Source organism: Harmonia axyridis, chromosome 5 (assembly GCF_914767665.1).
Source record: "Harmonia axyridis chromosome 5, icHarAxyr1.1, whole genome shotgun sequence".
NCBI lineage: Eukaryota > Metazoa > Arthropoda > Insecta > Coleoptera > Coccinellidae > Harmonia > Harmonia axyridis.
The window spans coordinates 32,168,373-32,186,797 of record NC_059505.1 but is presented as its reverse complement, the minus strand read 5'-3'; the positions used below and the strand labels follow the sequence as shown (position 1 = coordinate 32,186,797).

Here is an 18,425-nt window from a genome sequence, read left to right as displayed (position 1 = left end):
CCATATTTCTGAAGGGGGATATGATTGGTAAAAAATAAATTTGAAGTATTTTGATTGAATTTTGTCTCTTCCTTCGATTAAATATTCCCAAGCGTTTTCAAAATAAATATCATTTGAATATAGAGGATGTTAGTGAATACTAAGTGAGCGAAACTGCATGAAAAAAATAATTAAGGTTTGCTATATAATTTATATTCGCAAAAGCTTCGTACTCCGAGATCCCGTATTTCCGCAATATTTACTTATTGCTCTGAATTTTTTTAAAAGGAGAAAAAGATAAGCCACTGAGAAATTTCAATCAAAATTCACTTTTGAATTCATCGTTTGATTTGTAATGAAAAAATATGTCATGCCTTTTTATGGCAAGAACATAACACTTACTTTTCATTTCTTTAATAATCTATTATTAGATAGTTCTTCTTAATGTATTAAAGGATGTTTTATTTATTTTTTTTTTGCATAAAAGCGGTGTCCCTTTATGAAAAGGCGCAAAGAGGCATGACAGATTTTTGTCACAAAATGAACGAGTAATACAAAAATCAATTTTTAGTTTGAAACATCCCAGTGGCGTATCATTTTATTTTTTCAAAAAATTGGGAGAGATAGTCATTCCTGAGAAAAGTACCCTGTATCTCGAAAAACGAAGCATTTATTCTCAAATATAATAAAACCTATCTTAAAATGGCGGTATTTTTCTTTTAAGCAGATGTTTCTCTAGAGAAGACTGATGTTTTCATTTAAACAGAGAGAAAAGCTATATCTATACCTTTTGATATCAAATTTTTCACTTCAAAAGAAAGTATGTATGCTAAATATTACCAGATTTTAAGTATCTGTTGAATTTCGATATTAAAAAATGCTTTCAAAAACCTTTTAAAGAATCCTTGAAGATTGTGGTCTATCAGAGAGTAGTACTCATGTATTATAACATCTTCCGAGAAATGCTATTTACACTTGCGACTATTGAATACATAAATAACTTGCCATTGTTCCTATTATTTAAACTGATAATGCCGAGATAAACGATATCGTGAATACTTATTTAGTGAACTGGAAGAAGATGCTAGTATTGATTTGAAATTCATCTCAGGAAGCTGGATGAACGGAAAATAACAAGACATTATTAGTCTTAAAAAAAAAGAAAGATTTGAAATTCTAATTTTTGGTACTTGGTTTAATAAAAGATAATGTTGTGTATAGAAGACCAAAACTTATCCTTTGGAAACTGCTTCATAATTTGAACATTGTTCATTGCCTATGAATGACATCGAAGTTAACTTTCAATCAAATAGTATTGATAATAAAATTATTTAAAACATTTTTAGAAACATCTCAGAATTATCTCAATGTATTCTACCGCTTTATTAGAAATATATTCGAAGTATATTTTGAAACCGTCATTGATGATTGTCTCAGAGCAATGAATTTCGTAAATCGCATGGACAAAAAGTCCTCCATATGGTATACCGATAGATCAAAATCAGAAAGAGGCTCAGGTATTGGGGTATATGGGCCTAAAACGAGGATCTCTAGATCCCTAAGAAGTGAGCTCTTTATCTTGCAAACCAAGACACTACCTGTCTATACTTGTGTCGAAGATTGTCTCAAAAGAAACCTCAAAGGTGTGCGTGTTGACACTACGGACAGCCAGGCCACGCTGAGATCCCTGGAATCATATAGCTAGGGGTCTCTACTGACATGGGAGTGCTGTAATACCATAAAGCAACTGGCCAGAGGAAATAAAGTAACTCTACTTTGGATACCGTGGCATTGAGGTATTGAAGGAAACGAAAAAGTTGACGAACTTGCAAAAAAGACATCAAGGTTAACACCTATTGGTCATGAGATCTTCTGTGGGCTAGGAAAAGACCAATATAAGGCATCGGTCCTACAATGGGAGTGGGACAATAGAAAACCCCACTGGAGAAACACTCCGGGTCTTGCTCAGGCAAAGAAATGTGTGGTGCTATGACCTACCTATACCAGAAAGCTTCTGAAGCTACCACGAGCTGAGCTTTGGGTAATGGTGGGACTGCTGACAGGATACTGTTGGTGCAAATACCTTTTGTACCGCATGGGTAAGTCAGAAGATGAGATCTGCAGACTCTGTGGAGAGGAGGTAGAAACAACCGAACACATATTGTACAAACTACAAATGTCCGGGGCTGAGTGGCCTAAGAACCACTCACATGGGAAAGTCAGTTCTGGATACTCACGAAGTAATAGCCAAGGCTCCTAAAGATGTCGTCGGTTTTGTTAACCGTATCGACGGTCTCCCTGGGTTTGTACGAATAGATAGGGTTAAAAACAAAAAGATCAATTTGGGCTAACAAAGCCGCATCGACCGCGATTCAGTGAATAATAACAATATTATTGAAAAACCCTACACTATCCGAGATAGATTTTCTGGGTAAAGGCCTCGAACTTGGCCCCCGTTTTCGGTTAATGAATTCAAATTCCAGCGGTCCTCAAAATCGGCATGCCCGTCATTTTACTCTAAAACGATAAAATGACTCTACCCCCTCCCAAATCCTAAAAAAACTACCGTACACCTCCCCCCTCGAGGAATCACGCTGTGTTATCGCCCACTCTCTCCCGGCGGGGAAGTAGGCCCAACGACCCCCTGCTGGCGTTGCGGGGGCGGCTTCGGGGGTAGCTGCTGCTATCTCTCTCACTCTTTCTCTCCGAAACAGACGTGGGCGTCGTCGACAAATGAATGGAGGTCTGTAGTCTCCCTGCTGACCCAGATCCTTGCGCCATTCATGCCCGTGCTGAATGAAAGCTCGCGGGGGCGTAGAAAGGCAGGGGACGGCGGGAGGTAGATAATCCAGGGGGGAGGGGGGCTTTGAGTTGTTCCACGACGACGTCCAATTAACGGGGTTCGAGGATTTCAAGGTGATAGTGTATGTGTGCTGAGTGAGTAAGAGAAGGGGGCAGAAAGGGGGGTTGAAATTTGAATGGGGTTTGGAAATTTATTCGAGTGTAGTTGCGAGAGGTGGCAATTTAGTCGATTGAGAAAAGGGGGAATCGATAAGGAGAAATAGTGTAGTAGGAATTCACGGATTGGCTTGATATTCAAGCTGCTCGATTTGACCTTGACTTGAAATCAACTCAAGTTCAAGTCAAGTAGTAGTTTTTCAATGTTAAGTCGAATATTTAATAAATAAATACTTGACTTAACATTGAAAATCTACTACTTCACTTGAACTTGAGTTGAATTCAAGTCAAGCTCAAGCTAAGTAGATTGAATATCAAGCCAAGCCGTGAATCCCTACTCTGCAGCCAAGAACGAGTTTATAACCGATATAATTCCCCCTTTTCTCATTCGACTCAATTGCCACTTGGCTTGAGCATGAGCTTAACTTGAATTCAACTCAAGTTCAAGTCAAGTAGTAGTTTTTCAATGTTAAGTCAAGTATTTATTTATTAAGTATTTGACTTAACATTGAAAAAATACTAGTTGACTTGAACTTGAGTTCACAGTCTAGCACAAGCTACTTGGCTTGAACTTCAGCCAATAGCTTGAATATCATGCCAAGCCGTGAATCCCTACTGCAGAGCTGTCAGTAACACTTCACTCAATAAATCCCGGCTCAACCAGTAAAAATATTGATAAATTCAGTTTAAAGGTACATATCATATTCGAATTCGGGATTTTGCATTCATTGTGAAACCTTTGGTGTTGAGCACTATTTGTTAAACATCTAAGATGCATATTTTCACATTTTTGTGTGTATCAGAATCTCAGATTAACAAAAAGTGGAACACCATCAGAGACCCGACAAAATGACATTTAATTTGAAATATTTCTTAGCATTTTTATGCACAATAAAATAAGATTAATAGAAGAAAAAATTCGTTTTCCTGTCAAAGTTGGATATTTCTCATAAGAAAGTTCAATAATCTTTCAAATGTGGTGTCATTCGATCCAAATTTCCTATTCAAATTCTTGGGTTTATAGCGCCCCCTCGTAGAGGGTTATGTTATCAAGACTTTGAAGAACTGCAAAATCTTATTCCCTACGAATATCCGAGTTTAATCACGCAAATCATTAAAATACAAGAAATATTTGGGGGTGGCCCCTTCTTATTGGGACACACTGTATATTCTAATACAGATGGATTTAGTTTGGATTTTTGGATTATTATATTCAAATACAATATTCGACATAAAGTGTCTTAGCTGCGTAGCTATCAGAAAAAAGAATCTTATTATTAAATTGAATTGAATTAAGTAACTTAGTAACCTTGAGCATCTGAATTACTGCATTGTATATTGACTAATAATTATTTGAAGTCCTTTTTTTAAACGGCAACTACATATGCAATATTCAAACTAACTTCATATACTCTTTGGAAAATGTATTATGTAACCATAAAGGATCTTTAACAACTTTGCTTGGCTATCATAATAGATTTGTTATTGAAGCTGTAAGAAAGCAGTTTGCACAATGCGATGCACATTTCCGATTAGTTTCAATAATAAAATATTATAATACAAAAAATGAATATGAATATGGTACGAAAAAGATTTGTTTTTTTTTTCAATTGCACCCTTGAGATGAAATGTTTATGTTTGAGAATGTAATGTATTATTTGAATTTCAATAAACTTTTGTAATAATTGATGAAAATTTTTTCCCTTCCTGAAATTTGCTTAGTTCACGTTTTAGAATATGTAGAATCCAAAAATCGAATCGAAAAATCCTACCATATGCCCTCCAGAGCTATTCTCTGAACTATAAGAATTATTTGTATTATATCTTGAACACATAACCATCATGAGATATGATGAGATTTATAAAATTCGCATTGTTTCTTTACACATGAACAAACAATCCAAAACAGCCCATGCTTAGTTTTCTGAGTTTCCATTTTATACAATTGATGTTTATAAATTTGTCCATCTTTATGGTTCTACCTCATAGTCCCCATTCTAAATATCAAATTTCCTATGCAACCTTTTCTGCACAATTCCCATAGGTTACATAACTCACAATGTAAAATCTTATAACCCCCTCTTCTTTTCCAGATGAAGCAAGGTCTCGTCAGAAAGGAGTGTTAGTTCATTGTCTGGCTGGTATCTCCAGATCGGTGACAATCACTGTAGCTTACTTAATGTACAAGTGCTCCCTCAACCTAAACGACGCTTTCAACCTGGTCCGATCGAGAAAGTCCAACATTGCACCAAATTTCCACTTCATGGAACAGCTTCTCACCTTCGAGAGGGAACTAAAACTCGACATCTCTTCCCAAAGCGTCCAGTCGCTGCAGGAGAAGATCAGGATGGAGCAAAAGAATCAGGGAAACAAGCCAGAGAAGCAGAAAGCAAGAGGTCCCTGTAAATATTGCAACTTGACCACAGAGTGCAAGTGCCAGCAACACACGGAGTTTTTGAGTCCGTTGGCTCATATCGGTGTGAGTCCTGACTCTGGCATAGAGTTCGATAGATGGGGGGGCTCCAGCACTCCAGGCGGCGAATGAGATCAACAGGGGGGGTCGCAGTGGCACTTTTAGGAAGCTTGAAACGGTTTCTTTGTTTTGTGTTACTGCCATCCTCCCTTTTAAAACATGCATTTCTTTTCCTTTTGCATTTAGATATATTCCAATCACAATCCCTTAAGAATATTGAGTTTATGTTAGTAATTTTTGGGGTGAGTAGATAAATAGGGGAGGTATTAGATTTTTTTTCATCTATCATTTATTTGTGCCTTGTACTTCCTTTATATAAAAAATCTCTGCTGTTGTGGAATTAGAATACAATGTCTAAATTGCACAGTAGTCGTTGAAAGTCCTAAAATGAAATATATATTGTTCACATTTAATAAAAGTTGAAATGATAGAAGCTTCTTGTGATAACTCCCCCATTTATATAATATGGATGTAGAGCACAAATGTTTCATTATTGATTATCTTAAAATACCAGTATTTCTTTATTTATACACACATTTCGAAAGTTGTTCTTTTGATGTTGCTATTATCTGTAAAGTTTAATGAGAAAATATAATGTGGCCTGTTATTGAAAAAATTATTGAAGTGGTTTTTAAGAGTTTTGAATAATGCACAAGTTGAGATCCGCGAATAAACTAAACTGCAATAATGTTGAATGATTCGGTTCAATTATTAATTTTATTTGCATTGTAGTTAAATGAATGAGGAAAATTCTCTAATATTCAACAACTGTCAAAACTAAAGAGTATGTAAATTTTCTATGTTCTGATATGTTATTGGATGTACTTAAATATGAATCATATTTAGATCGAATAATGGTTTTGGTGGAATGTTATGCTGAAATATTAATCATAAAGCAGATATAAATTTTTTGCAAGTTCGAATGCCGGTAATTTTCCTCAATTTCCTGTAAAAATCTTAGACCAGATATCCTGTATTAAATAAATATGTAATTAAGCCTTGGACTTGAGATTTGTGCCATATTTAGTTTATTTTTGTGCATCTTGCCATGAGAAAATAGAGTGCATATTTTGGTTAGGTTTTCCATTGGAAAACATAACCTAATTGTTGATGTTACAAATAAATATTCTATGTACGAATAAATGTTAAATGAAATATATATTTTCATGATGAATTGTTTCGTCAATATGGCGAAATTTTGAGTACCGTCACAAAAAAAACTGTTTCTGGATGTAAATTTAGCCTCTAAAGGATAATTGCCTAGAAATTAAGGTTATTATATGTCATTTGATGAATCATATCTAATATCTCAAGTTGATTTATGGGAGAGCTGTTACTTTAAAGACTGATATTGGTATTTAGGCCTGAATTCCCAAGCCACTTCATGGGGAAAATAAATTATATTAATCCAAAGAATTTTTACGGAGTAGAGCTACAGCACTCCCAGACATCATTAAAGCTGAATATGACCTCTCATTTTGCTTCGAGGAAATTGAAGCAGTGGTCTTCAACTATAAACAAATTTCTGATTTTGTGGACTTGAAGAGTTCAAAGAGAATATAATGTTACTTTTGAAATTTTCCGGAGGTAGCTAAGAGGAAAATAATGATGATGTTGTATATTTCTGAATTTTCAAAAAGAAACATGTTGAGATATTTGCGATCAATAAAATTGGATTACATTGAAGCATTGGGAAAAATTTACGAAATAAAGTTATGATTAATAAACATATATAGTCTTTAAACTAGATGTTCAAATCATTTTTCTGAATTTGATGATGTAACCAGCAGTTTTGAATTGAGTAAATGTATTTTATATGTTTACAATTTTCTATTCTGACATTCCCATACAAAACTTTTTCACATTTGTTATGATATAATGTAGGTATTTATTCTTCCAACTGTCAACTGTTCTACATATTGTAAGAAATAGTAGAGACAAAATTCTGTAGAAATAGTAATACACTAAATTTACTACATATTTACCTTTGTATTTACTTATTGATGTTATTTTATATTGTGTATAATACTATTTATAAATTATGAATTCATGTTTCTTCATATCAATTTTTTTGTAATAAAATTTTATTGTAATTTATGTGTTCATTACCCATCCTGCCTTTTAGTAATGCACTCAAATTTAACGATATGTGTTGAAACATCATAAAATTCAATAGTTCAGTAAAGATTCATTTTCTTTTAGCTTCATAATAAATTTAAAATTGAAGAAAATAATCTGATCTCCCTTGATTCCTCTCAATATTTTATTTTTTGGAAGATTTTATCACCAAATCAAGAAAAACCACTGTAACTAAGAGCTAAATATCATACATCGCAAATCATTGAGCAAGTGACTTAACAATTACCAAATGAGAATAAAACATTCTATTGTATGTATATAAGAATCATTTATCATAGACACAATCCAAATTAGTGATGCAATCCTAATTTTTGAGAAATTGATACGATTTTCAATTATTATAGCCTATAAATATATAGAGAATCATTTTTAGTCAACTTGAAAATCATGCAAAAAGGGGTTTATTTTTTTCCAAGACTTTCCAGTTTATGAATTTTCATGTCCTACTCTACTAAGCTCTAAACGGCTATGAATAGCTTTATTTATTTATGACCCTAAATTGGAAATTTCAAAATTTAAAAACCAATTAAAGAATTTCCTTAGAACATAGATGTTTGGATTGAATTGGATTGCAAAGAAATAAAGAAAACTTGGAGTAATATGTGTTCTTTTATATATATTCATTTATATTAAATTAACTTAACGGCATTCAGACAATTTTTCAACTCTGGAAAAAGTACCTCCCCCAGCGGGACTCGAACCCGCAACCTCCGAATTACTAGTTTCGATCTCGGACTACTAATTCGGAGGTTGCGGGTTCGAGTCCCGCTCGGGAAGGTACTTTTTCCAGAGTTGAAATATTGTCTGAATGCCGTAATAGTATATTGTGCAACAAGTGGGCAAAGTCCAACTTTGCCGCAAACACACGAGCGAGAAAAGGACTTTCTCCACATGTTGCACACTATACTTTTCCTACAACTGCACAAATTTAAATAATTCAATTAATGGACTTGATTCAAATCAAAATGACCTTCGTTGACAGTATGTGCTAATTTATTCGTTTCCATAGAAACGACTCAAAAGCCCAATTTCATTGGTCTACCAAGCGAGGTGTGGGCAAAGTGCCGTGGGGAATAATATTTCCCACAGTATGAGCAATACATAGTTTTGGAATTGAGTAAGCTGTGGAGAATACGCTACTTTTCATAGCAGTTGTGGGAAAAATTAATTTAATATGCTATTAATATACAGACGTTAAATCATTATTTATCTGTTCATTTATATTTCTAAACTTAAATGAAAATTGAATAAACTTAACAAAAAGCGACGTTAAGTAGAAGTTGGAAATAAATAAAGCTATGAGCGAGTTCGGAAAGTCAGCGCTGTTTAATGCGCTGAAAGAGATGCGCTTGACAGCGCTGTACCAGCAAAATGCTGGAGAAAGAGCGCTGCATTTTATGCTGAATTATAGATTTACGTTGAGTTTACGAGCGTTTTCCCAACGAAATAATGGTTTCAATGTCTGTGAATCAATATAAGAAAATTATAATTGTCTGCATGCCGTGATATTATTTTCTTATGCTATTTCAACGACAGTTCGAATAAATCAAATCAAAATTAGGTTAATCTATTTCTTTTTCTCACATAAAAATATCTTTATTTATTGCATCAAAAAGCAAATACATAATTTTCTGAAAAATATATTTTTTATTGTTTTATGTAAACAATTTCCTTGAACAATCTTTTCATACAATAATATTTGTTCGGGAAATATTTTTTTAATAACAATCAATAATAAATAACATACATCATTATTAATAATCAATTGATAATTGAACAATTCTGTTCATTGATAATCATTTCTTCCATCAATTACTTCTATAATTCGAGTAAAAATCATTCACCACAATTCAATATTATTCAAATACAAAGTCGTTAAATGTAGAATAATCAATAATCAAATAATATTAATAATAAATTTAACCAAGCTCAACTTCACAGTGACAACATATATTTAGTATTCTGTGGTTTACACAGCGCTCAAAGCGCATTCGACAGCGGCGACAGCGCTGACTTTCCGAACTCGCCCTATTATTATTGATAAGTCCGTCACAGAAAAAGATTAAGAATATCGAAGTATTTAAATTCGATGTTCGATGACACAAACTAATAGGTTAGGTTTCCTTGCGGACAAGTTAACCTAGAAATGTGACAAGAAAATAAATGTGAGATTGTACTAGTAATTGAATATTTGTTAATTGAAGGGAGAATTCGAGTGTGTATTTAATAGTTTTCCCGTGTAAGTGCTTTAATATTGACATTGTCAATTGACTTATACACTGCTGATATTATATAATAATTAAATTAACCCAATATTTATTATCAACTAATAAAATTACTGTATTAATGAGGCTATATGATATAATTGATATTTAGAAGTTATAACTCCAGTTATTTGTAGGAAAAATGGCTAAATTTCGAAGCAAATTGAAAGGTGGTAGCAAAGGAAAGCGATGGGCAAAAGGTCAGAGCTCAAGTTCCAATCCAACAACCCGTAAATTTCGGAATGCAGCTTCATTTTCTTGTTTTCAAAGCAAATCAGGTAAGATGTTATTTTAATATTGTTTATGTTTATGTTCTACTTGACTTTATATATTGAATTTCATATTTGCAGGTCCTAGCTCTTTGACCGTAGCAGCTCTCCAAAAACATGAAAATAAACTGAGTTCTTTTTCTGTACCTCGAAAGGTTGAAGAACCTATTGAAGTAGATGATGATACTGCAACTCAATCTTCTTGCACTTCTGCCGATTCATTTGCATCAGATTGGTCAGGATGCTCGCATATGTCATTCAGTAGGTTCCTAAATGTATTTAGGGCAGATTCTCAGATACATAAAGAAATGTTAGCAATATTAGCTGCTGTTCGAGAAGTAATTTTAGAAAATGAGGAACGTGAGGAACCAACCTCAACAGAATATTTTGGCACATTGGTAAGAATTTTAAGGAAATATAATGAACGCGTCTTGAATTGATTATTTTACAGATGACAACTCTAGATGGACTTTATAAAAATGATGATCAAATACAAGTTGCTGCTGTTCTCTCTTTGTTGAGTATGGGTATCAAAACAGTGCCTGATCCAGTACTTAAACTTAAATTTGATGAAATCACACAAAAAATGCTGATTATTATGAAGGATTATGTGGTTTCAGATAATAATGTTGTAATTAAAGCTGTTCTTAACATATTGAGTCATATGTTGCATATTTTGGAAGCACCTGCTTGGAATACACGCATCATTGAAACATTTACTACTTTGTTGAACCCATTTTGTATTCATTCAAAGCCAAAAGTAAGTTATAAATAATATTTTAAATTTTCTCAGAAAAATAGCAAAAACAGCAAAATCAATTCTAAATAATTCAGTTCAGATTGAAAAACTTTCAACTTTGATAATTCAGAATTTTGCTTTCATTGACAGATTTAAATATATTTGATTGCGGATATTAAATTCTTATTATTTATCTCTTTTTCAGTGGAGAAAGGCTGCTCAAAGAGCTGTGATAAACATTGTACGAAATGGAGGTTTCAAGAATTCTTCTACAAATGTAGCAGCAGTTGAAGTAGCCAAGTTTTGTGAAAGTACATTGAATAATTCATTGGGCCACAGTGAGGATAACACAGTTTTAGTATCATCTTTGAAAACTGGTCAAACTACAATATTACATACCTTAGGACTTATGAGAGATGTTATTTGCTACTTTCCAAAAAAATATATTAAGGTAATTTTTTTAATAATGATCAGGTCATCCTCATATTATGTGTTTTTTTTTAAGTTTTTTAACATCTTTTCTCTTTTAGTCATCTTGTGAACTCATTTTGAAGCTTATAACCTTGAATTATCGAATTGTGACCCATAATGGATTTGAAGTTCTTCATTCCTTGTTTTCTGCTCAAAATGCTGTTGTTCCAGCTCAATTGAATGGCCAATTAATAACAGCACTGTATGACTATCAGCCTTCTTCTTTAGACGTTCAGGCCCATCATGCATGGGTGTTGGTTATGGAAAAAGCACATATCCATTTAGCAGAGTGAGTATGCATATTTTATTTCTTCTCTGAAAATGATCTGTGAGAAGTCGTCTGGTCTATGTTTCAATTTCAATTTAAAAAATAAATAAGAACAGTTTTGACGGAGGTTTTGAATTAGGTAATTTTTTCAGTGAGTCTATCTTAATCATTTGAGATCACTCTTTGCTCGCGATTAAAAAATTTCTAAAATTCAAGCAGAATTATATCGTGTTTTATTCCTCTCAAGCAAGAATCTTCGGAATTCTTACAATAATGAATTTTTGTTTTAGTGTTGATTTATCTCTTGCCTGTGAAGCTTTTCCCAAAATATTTCAAACATTTACTCAACTCTGGTGCTCAGAGAAGACAGATTTTCAAACAAATATTACACATGCATTGGAGGTTCTCTTGAAAGATGCAGTAACACCAGCTTGTGCTACTAGACAGCTTGTAGAACAATACCATTCGAAGTTAGCCAAAGTATTCAATACAATAGAAAGTTGTCTTGGGTATCAATATCATACTGTTTGGCATCATGTACTTCATGTTATAAGTGTTATGTTTGAGGTGAGTGTAATACTGTTTCTTAAATAATCATTAGTATACAGGGTGGCCATTTGAAAACGAAACAGACGAGATTACAGACGAAATAAAGTTTTTCGATAGAAATGCTCGGACAGGTCGATTTCTGTTTCGAGGGGGACAACTTAAGATGTAGGTTACGGACGCATAACGCTTCAACCCTTGCTGCTACAACCCCCACCCCCAATTTTTGAATAGGGAAGATGGGGTGAGTGATACCTCAATTTAAAGGTATTTATATACTGATTTCAGCACAGTAATTGTTTTTTCATTTTATGCATTAGTTCTCGAAATATTCATGCGTTAGTTAGTTAGTTAGGAAGGAAGCCACAGTCATGGTTGTTTTGAAGCTCAAAATGTCGATTTTTCACAAAACACTACAAGTGCCATGAAAACACCACTTCATTTTCAAATACTTAGTTAAGAATATTTCGAGAACTAATGCATAAAATGAAAAAACAATTACTGTGCTGAAATCAGTATAAAAATACCTTTCAAATGAGGTATCACTCACCGCATCTTCCCTATTCAAAATTTGGAGGTGAGGGTTGTAGTAGCAAGGGTTGAAGCGCTATGCGTCCGTAACCTACATCTTAAGTTGTCCCCCTCGAAACAGAAATCGACCTGTCCGAGCATTTCTATCGAAAAACTTTATTTCGTCTGTAATCTCGTCTGTTTCGTTTTCAAATGGCCACCCTGTATAGTTTTCCTATGTACTAATGATTTTTTCAATAAAAAAATTCAATGAATTCACCTTTACAAAGTTTTGCGAAATATTATTGTTGAAAAATTCACCAAAAACCTTAAGGATTTATCATGATCATTAAATATATGAAATATAAAGGTGTTATTGAATTTATTTTAGAGATGTTTTTAATGTATCAATTCTTAACTGCTAAATAATTTTCAGGTTGGTGGCTTACATTGCAAGGAAATGTTTTTCAGTACACTGAGAGCTCTTTCCGAATTGAGGGATTCATATAAATTCACTTTCAATAATGAATTGGAACATGCAGTGGGATCAGCAATTCGAGCACTCGGTCCAGAAATTGTTCTTGATGTTATTCCTCTCATGAGAGATAATGGTGATTTAAATATTGACAGATCATGGCTTCTACCAGTTCTTCGAGAAAATGTTAAAAATTCTACCTTGGGCTATTTCACCAAAAATATTTTGTCCATGGCCATGTCTTGCCATCAAAAATCTATTCAAATGGCAAAAGAAAAAGATGTGGCAGGAGCTCATAGCGCTCAAATGTTGTATTTCCAGTTATGGAATTTACTTCCTAGCTTCTGTAACAATCCAAGTGATATTAAAGAAAATTTCAAAGTAAGTGTAACTGGAATTTGGGCATATTGATGTTCATTAATGAATTTATCTATTGAAAATGAAATAACATTATTTTCGCAATATTATTCAACTCTATTTCTTCAACTACATGTTTACTGCCTAGTTTACGGTTTTATCGAACAGGTTGGGTGAGAGTATTAATAAATTATGTGGAAATAAGGTTATTTACTCAAACCAAATCCACTAGAAGTTGTGTCAAGTAAAGACAGAAGAAATCAAACAATATATCTAACGAAATATCTTATATTTTCAGGGCATTGCAAGAGTTATGGGAACAGCCCTTGCTGATCACAAAGATTTAAAGTTATCTGTTATGGCATCTTTAAGAAAACTCATCAATTTTGCTAAGAGTAAGAAGGACGATAAGAGTGATGTCGAAGAATTAGCTAGCTATGATAAAAACTACCTTCCAATTTTATTCAATATTTATACTAGCAAGCCTTTAGGTAGTGACGAAGAAGGTCATAGATTGGCCGCGTTAGAAACAATCAAAGTAAGAATACATCCCCCTTTTTGTGTTCATTTATTGAGCGATTCTTTTTCAGCTATTCTTGACAATATCCAGCGACGATTTGAGAGGGCAACTTTTCAAAAACGGCTTGAAAGTACTTGGTAGTTCTTCGGAAGACCCAGAAGAATTGTTTATAAAGGAGAGCATTTTGGATTTGATTCGTACTTTAGTACCTTATCAATCAGTTCAAAACATTGAGACTCTTTATAATCAATGCGTGAAAAACCTTCCTGAAATCAAAAATAAGAAAGAGCAAAAAAAAGCATACAGAATACTTGAAGAAATATGCGGAGGCGAGTCTGAAAATTGTAAAGAGTTCTTGAAGAAACATAAAAAAGATATACAAAGAGTATTGAGAGCATCGATGGAAACAGCTGCCGTTTCGAGTAAAGGCGCAAGATTGAGATGTTTTCACTATTTATTGAAAGCTCAACCGCAACTGGATCATGATAGCAAATTGATAAAGACTGTAATTCCCGAAGTTATTCTATCTTGCAAGGATATCAACGAAAAATGTCGTGCTACAGCTTATGAGATACTGAACACTATTGGAGAACAATTAATTTACCAAGATCAGGTGCAAGAATTTGTAAAATTGTTGGTAACCAGCTTGGGAGGAACATCACAGATGATGAGTTGCACAATACTAGCATTTGCTTCGATACTACATAATTTTTCAGGTAATTTTCATTTTACTCCATACAAAGTAGAATATATTGAAAAATGTAGACTTTTGGCTGATAATAATGTACATACAGGGTGGCCATTTGAAAACAAAACAGACGAGATTACAGACGAAATAAAGTTTTTCGATAGAAATGCTGGGACAGGTCGATTTCTGTTTCGAGGGGGACAACTTAAGATGTAGGTTACGGACGCATAGCGCTTCAACCCTTGCTACTACAACCCTCACCCCCAAATTTTGAATAGGGAAGATGGGGTGAGTGATACCTCAATTTAAAGGTATTTTTATACTGATTTCAGCACAGTAATTGTTTTTTCATTTTATGCATTAGTTCTCGAAATATTCTTAACCAAGTATTTGAAAATGAAGTGGTGTTTTCATGGCACTTGTAGTGTTTTGTGAAAAATCGACATTTTGAGCTTCAAAACAACCATGACTGTGGCTTCCTTCCTAACTAACTAACGCATGAATATTTCGAGAACTAATGCATAAAATGAAAAAACAATTACTGTGCTGAAATCAGTATAAAAATACCTTTAAATTGAGGTATCACTCACCCCATCTTCCCTATTCAAAAATTGGGGGTGGGGGTTGTAGCAGCAAGGGTTGAAGCGCTATGCGTCTGTAACCTACATCTTAAGTTGTCCCCCTCGAAACAGAAATCGACCTGTCCGAGCATTTCTATCGAAAAACTTTATTTCGTCTGTAATCTCGTCTGTTTCGTTTTCAAATGGCCACCCTGTATAAATAGCTTGATAGTTTATTTCCAGATAATATACAAAAGCATATACATAAAAAAATATAGTCAAAAACAAAATACAAATGTTCATCCTCTTTCTTGAATTTACTTAAACTATTACAACATTTGAACCTTTTTCTAGTCATGTCAACCTGTGTTGTAGATAAATTAGGTCATTTGCTCTGGTAGCTTAATTATGACCGAGACTATGAATTTAAATGAACGCTCGTTATGTGTTTCACAATTTAAAAATGAATTAATATTCACCCCTAGGAAGCTTTGCTAAGATCTATGCAAAGACCTAATTCTTTGTTTTCTAGTGATTCAAAATATAAAGTAAAGATGAGAATACCCCTCTTGCATGCTAAAATAGAACATTTCTTTACATATGACTGTATCTGAGGTCAGAAATAAAAATTTGAAAATTATTTGTTATTATTATACATAGGCTATTTTGACAGTATTAAAAATATTTATGTGGTCGATAAACACCACTGAATAATTCTAGTATGAACTATAACTATTTCAAGTTATTTTTATATTAGTTGGGCATTTCACACTCTAACTTTGACTATTGCAGGATCTATTGGACAAGAAAACATTCAGCATATACTACATAATGTACTGACACTAACAGCTTCACCTACAAGGGAAATAGTTGGTTCTTGCTTTGCTTTCTTGAAGACCTATATCAGGACTTTACCTACTCCTCTGGTAGGAACATCCTTAGCAGCCATAATGAAATCATTCAGTGAAATGTCAGAAGATTGTAAACGTCACTTCAGATTGAGAATACGTGACGTTGTTTCTGTATTAGTTAGAAAATTCGGAGCTGATGGAATTGCTCCATATGTTCCACAAGATGATGAAATTATGTTGAAAAGACTGAGGAATTTAAGGAAAAAAGAAGCTAGAAGGAAACGTAAGGGAGAAATGGAGCAAGCAGAATCATATGATGAAGAAGAGAATGACGAATTCCTCATCAATTCCAAACATAAGAGGTGAGCTTTAGCTTTTTCCAGTAATAGTCTAGTCTGCACTGACTACTGAATTTTGGCTTTATTATTTATATAATTAACTTTATATGAAATAAGCAGTGTTTTGGATGATCACTATAAAAATAAATCTTCAGAATTCTCTAAAATTCTATTGGTACAATTTGACCTCTTTTCAAATATTCATGTGTTTTTTTAGTATTGGCGATATTCTCGCGGATTCTGATTCAGAAGATGAAAGTATGGATACTGACGAGCCCAAACCAAAGAAGAAGAGAAGGAATGAGAACTATATCCAAGAGGATCCTGATTCAATTGTTGATTTAGCTGATCCAACTGCAGTAGGAAAAGTTTCAAGTAAGTGGATATTCTTAGTTTTATATGTATTCTAAATCCCAATAATACTTTTCGGTGTTTGGGAATATTCTTAGTCTGTTGAACAAATCGACTTATTACCCTTATATTGTTACAGCATCGAAACCAGTTCCCAAAATTGAGAAAGAGGAAGAAATTAAGAAAAAAGAAAAAGACAGGGGTTTCAAAACCGGGAATGATGGAAGATTGATAATAAAAGAGGATTCATCAGATAGTGAAACTGATGAGAAGAAAAACAAAATAAGTTTTGATGCATCTGATTCAGGTAATGATAATATTTTTACAACTATGATCATTGTTTTCCTACCAGTGAATATATTCGCAGTAAATCATATTTTTCTAAAATTTTAGAAGAGGAAAGCGTTGAAACTATGCCACTAACAAATAGAAAAAGGAAACGATCTGATACTGCCAGCATGGCTAGTGGTTTTACTGCAACTACTAGCAAGAGTTCTAAATATAAGCATGGCGGAGTTGGTATCCATAGGTAAGTAGATGAAATTGATCAATTTAGTTCCATTTTTATTCACATTGACATAGGGTGTTTTCAACGGTGAGTGGTTTATAACACATGGTAGGACTGTTTCAAAATGAACCATTCCACCAAAAATCTAATATAAGCAAAATGTCAAAGTTGAAAAAATCATCAATAAAATAGACCCTAATTGGAGTGTAATTTTCATCAGAATGTCACTTAAAATTGAGAGAACTATTGGAAAATTTTATATTCTCTCGTGATTTTTTTTTGAAGAATTTTTCCTGATATTTTTTTTTCAATGAGTTCTACTCCCAGTCGAAAATTACTAAACTGAAGTCATATAAAAAAATTGGGAATAATGTAGTTTAAGATGTCACCAATAATATTGATAAATATAAAAAATTGACAATTTTGTGGCTATTCCTTCACAATAATTTATCTTTATGATATATTTTGTTTATTTTTGTCTTGAAATATAATTCGAATTCTTAAAATGACAAAATTAATAATCAACCAAAAGAAAATACAAAATAACTAAAACTGTACAAATTGAGTAAACGGTTAACAAATTGAATAACTAAATTAACATAATGACAGACGTAGATCAAGTAGACTCATTAAACCTTTATAATAATATTGATCCCTTAATATTACAAAAGTTGCCATTTTGTAGTCAAAATGAGGAGGATCATGTGAAAAAAAATTGTTCTAACATTTTTATCTTTTAGAGCTTTGGATACATCATCTCTTCGAAGTGGAACCACTGCTGGTTCAGAATATAGGTCAAAGAAGGCCAAAGGAGACGTCAAAAGGAAAGGAAAATGTGATCCTTACGCTTATCTGCCATTGCAAAGATCGGCACTTAATAAGAGGTAATGCTATTTCTTTAAATTCTCAAATTCTATATGTAGTTCTTCCATATGATCAGATGAATAATGAAAAATTTTGTTTCAGGAATAAAAATAATAAGAATAAGAAGACAAACTACTTTTTGTAAATATATAAATAGATACTTTTGACTCAATCCATTATTTATGTATAGTATATATATATATATATATATATATATATATATATATATATATATATATATATATATATATATTCATCAATTATTTATGTATAGTATGATATATTAAATAAAAAAAC

General features: G+C 33.1%; 2 protein-coding genes across 2 annotated transcripts in view; both read left to right on the top strand.

Annotated features, from left to right (window-relative positions):
• LOC123679956 (dual specificity protein phosphatase Mpk3) overlaps positions 1 to 7,503 on the top strand; it is a 72,265-nt gene extending 64,762 nt beyond the window's left edge. Inside the window, exon 5 of the mRNA XM_045617556.1 lies at positions 5,031 to 7,503. Within this exon, the coding sequence (XP_045473512.1) occupies positions 5,031 to 5,482 (452 nt within the window). The 3' untranslated portion in view covers positions 5,483 to 7,503. The remainder of the gene's footprint in view (positions 1 to 5,030) is intronic.
• A 2,151-nt stretch (positions 7,504 to 9,654) lies between these two features.
• LOC123681319 (RRP12-like protein) lies at positions 9,655 to 18,365 on the top strand. Its single transcript, XM_045619655.1, has 16 exons — positions 9,655 to 9,788; positions 9,951 to 10,091; positions 10,164 to 10,480; positions 10,534 to 10,842; positions 11,027 to 11,272; positions 11,352 to 11,581; positions 11,851 to 12,127; positions 13,053 to 13,472; positions 13,747 to 13,986; positions 14,039 to 14,684; positions 16,009 to 16,429; positions 16,623 to 16,780; positions 16,896 to 17,063; positions 17,150 to 17,285; positions 18,005 to 18,148; positions 18,231 to 18,365. The coding sequence occupies exons 2-16, from the start codon at positions 9,956 to 9,958 to the stop codon at positions 18,271 to 18,273; spliced, it is 3,891 nt and encodes a 1,296-aa protein (XP_045475611.1). The 5' UTR covers positions 9,655 to 9,788; positions 9,951 to 9,955; the 3' UTR covers positions 18,274 to 18,365.
• Positions 18,366 to 18,425: the final 60 nt, after the last annotated feature.

Coding starts and splice junctions, on each gene's coding strand:
- LOC123681319 (XM_045619655.1), top strand. CDS start 9,956: ATGGCTAAATTTCGAAGCAAATTGAAAGGTGGTAGCAAAGGAAAGCGA. Junction 17,064..17,149: donor TTTTGATGCATCTGATTCAG/GTAATGATAATA, acceptor CTAAAATTTTAG/AAGAGGAAAGCGTTGAAACT. Junction 18,149..18,230: donor AGATCGGCACTTAATAAGAG/GTAATGCTATTT, acceptor ATTTTGTTTCAG/GAATAAAAATAATAAGAATA.